The following is a 2,614-nucleotide window of genomic DNA, read 5'->3' as shown; positions in this document are numbered from 1 at the left end:
AGTCTCACCAGATCAGGACACGTACGGCAGTACAACCAAAAGCTACCAGAGCCATGCCACGATTCATCAGTTACCAGAGAAATAACTGACGGAATTACCTTCACTAGCCAATTCCTCTCATAGCCGCAGATAGACAACCTAGCCCCGCATGATAGTGCTGAAGTGAGCAGAACCGCATATACCAGCTCAGTAGGTTACCACACATAGCATTACACTCCGAAGCGGGCACAGCTGAATTAAATGGAAAATGTTGTGCTCCTTAGGTATGAGTGTGTATGAAAGGTTGGTACACAGTGGAGCTTGAAATCAGTGGTGCTATCACTACTAGTGCTTGGCCACGCCCCCTCCCAAAATTTAAAGACAATAATTAGTATTACAAATCTTTTTTGTCCATTACACTGAGGACCTCATCCAACAGCGAAGGCCCCAAGTCGAGCTGCATGGAGAGAAGCGAACTTGTAAAGTCAATAAGAGATTCTTCCGACTTGCTCCTCGTTTTTGTTAGGTCACATGCAAGCTGGCCATCTTCAAACAAGTCTCCCGCTTGCCAGTCACATTGTTCAGACAGACTTGAAGAGTAGCTTGCTCCGTCATTTGTACAAGAGGAAGAGGGGCCGTTTGACTTCAATGAGCTGTTATCACTGTTTTGTGTCCCATTCTCAAACTTCAAGCCATTTTCTTTCAATTTTTCTTCTGTAACCGGCCCACAACTAAGTCTCGGAAGCTTTGCACTAGAACGGGCATTGTGATTTGAGTGAGGTGTCCCAGGTGATAACAGGGGAAGGGTAATGGCCTGAGACCCACCAATGGTGGGAAGCGAGATGGCATTTTTTAGCACAGGAAAGGGGGATTCTGTAAACATGGATTCACAAGTGCTGTTTGCCCTCATTAGTTCACTGCCCCCCTCAAAATCCCCATCACTTGAAGTTGCCTTGTTGCCAGGCAAAAGCTCATAATTTCCTTCCAGAAATGAGATATCGCCAAAAACATCTTGCTGCCCTTGTTTTCCAATATGGATGTTGTGCCTACAATCTCCAAGGGGTGGGCTAATCATATCAGGCGATAATATATCCCTTAGTTTGAATTTTTTCCCTTTTTTATGATTTCCTGCTTTCAAATAAATTGGTGCTTTTGCTGGCATCTTAGAAGTTTAAAGTTGACAGTGTCTTTCTTCAAAAGGACATCTAAATTTACTTCTATTCAAAAAAGTCAATATCCGCCAAACGACTGTCTGCAGATTGTGCACACTCTAGGTACTGAAGACTTAAATATACAAATATCTTGAGAGGTGAGGTGTCAGTGTATGTCGGCCGCAACAACAAAATCTGTATGGGAAACAAAACAATGTACCATTAGCAATCACTTCATGGTCCACTCATGCTTAATTTAGCAAAGACAGTTTACATTAATATTGACGTCTCATAAGGTCAAGAGAATCTTCCTCTTTTGTGGTTGTCTTTTCTAAGTAGAGCACCTTAATATCGATTGTTGAGCACTGCATACAGCTACACAACATGACCCTATTTAAAGTTTAGTATTGTATCCAGAAATGTATTTAATAATAAACTAGTATTAATACAATTCAGACTTGTATCCTCTATTGGAAGAAATCTAGACAAAATGTGAAAAAAAATCACTGCTTGAAAAAATGCTTGTTTATAACTTTCTTAATTCTTTCAATAAGAAACATTGAAAATGAACGCAAAATGACCGGTTTCAACTTGCTATTTTGAGAATTGGCACAACCTAGTCCCAAATGAGTATAAATATGTGCCCAACTTTCATGCCACACTGGTAGCAGACCAAAGTGAACCCCTTATAGACTTATGGATTTTGTCAGAAATTCAGTTACCCAGCAATCCATGTACCTCCTAGTATTTTCAATTCCATGACGCTGCGTGTTATCCTCGAGGTTATTCTGGGTATCTCGGGCTGTCTTCCTGAATAATTATTTAGTCAGGGAAAAATTGAAGGCACTTTTGTAGCCGAAAGTCGTAGGATCACTCATATCCAATCCAAATCAACAATATCCATCTTACACTAAAGCAACAGGCCTGGCAGACCTAAATGTCCCATATCTTATAGTTTTCTTTTTATTTAAACATGAAAAGGACCTTAGAAAAGCACAGCTGAATTCATATGAGAAGGAGAAGCATGGTTAAAGTGCCAGATATCTCACTGGGTCAAATTTAGTTATAATCAAACAAATTTGAACAAGGTGAACATACTTCAGCACAGGGTGGCTTCGAGGACATACCTTCCAATTTTCATGGATTCCAACTAGCATCAAAGGTGAATTTGGAATTGCTAAAACATTGGGTCCCCTCTGAACTCCTCTTAAAGTAGCCCATCTAAGTGACATGAAAGAAGTCATATGCCATTGTGGAAGAGGTGCCAGCCTTATCCGAGAGAAACTAAAATAGAGATATTGAACAGTTATAGGTATTTCGGTTACAATCCAGACTTGTTCTTCCTAATCTGCTACATATTCGTACAAAACAAGGGCCAAAAAATAAATTCTTCTCTACATGGATCGAATATGTTTAGTCAAAATCATAACAAATGCAGAGTCCATATGCAAGTCTTACTCTCTAAGTGGTCCACATGTTGCTTC

General features: G+C 40.2%; 1 protein-coding gene across 1 annotated transcript; it reads right to left on the bottom strand.

Annotated features, from left to right (window-relative positions):
- Window positions 1-242: 242 nt before the first annotated feature.
- Window positions 243-1,278, bottom strand: LOC144763214 (cdc42 effector protein 3-like). Its single transcript, XM_078648599.1, has one exon. It carries the CDS (start codon window positions 1,139-1,141, stop codon window positions 374-376), a length of 768 nt encoding a protein of 255 aa, XP_078504725.1. The 5' UTR covers window positions 1,142-1,278; the 3' UTR covers window positions 243-373.
- Window positions 1,279-2,614: the final 1,336 nt, after the last annotated feature.

Source organism: Lissotriton helveticus, chromosome 6 (genome assembly GCF_964261635.1).
Source record: "Lissotriton helveticus chromosome 6, aLisHel1.1, whole genome shotgun sequence".
NCBI lineage: Eukaryota > Metazoa > Chordata > Amphibia > Caudata > Salamandridae > Lissotriton > Lissotriton helveticus.
Note: the sequence above shows the minus strand (reverse complement) of the source record. Positions and strands in the feature narration are given on the sequence as shown.

Coding starts and splice junctions, on each gene's coding strand:
- LOC144763214 (XM_078648599.1), bottom strand. CDS start 1,141: ATGCCAGCAAAAGCACCAATTTATTTGAAAGCAGGAAATCATAAAAAA.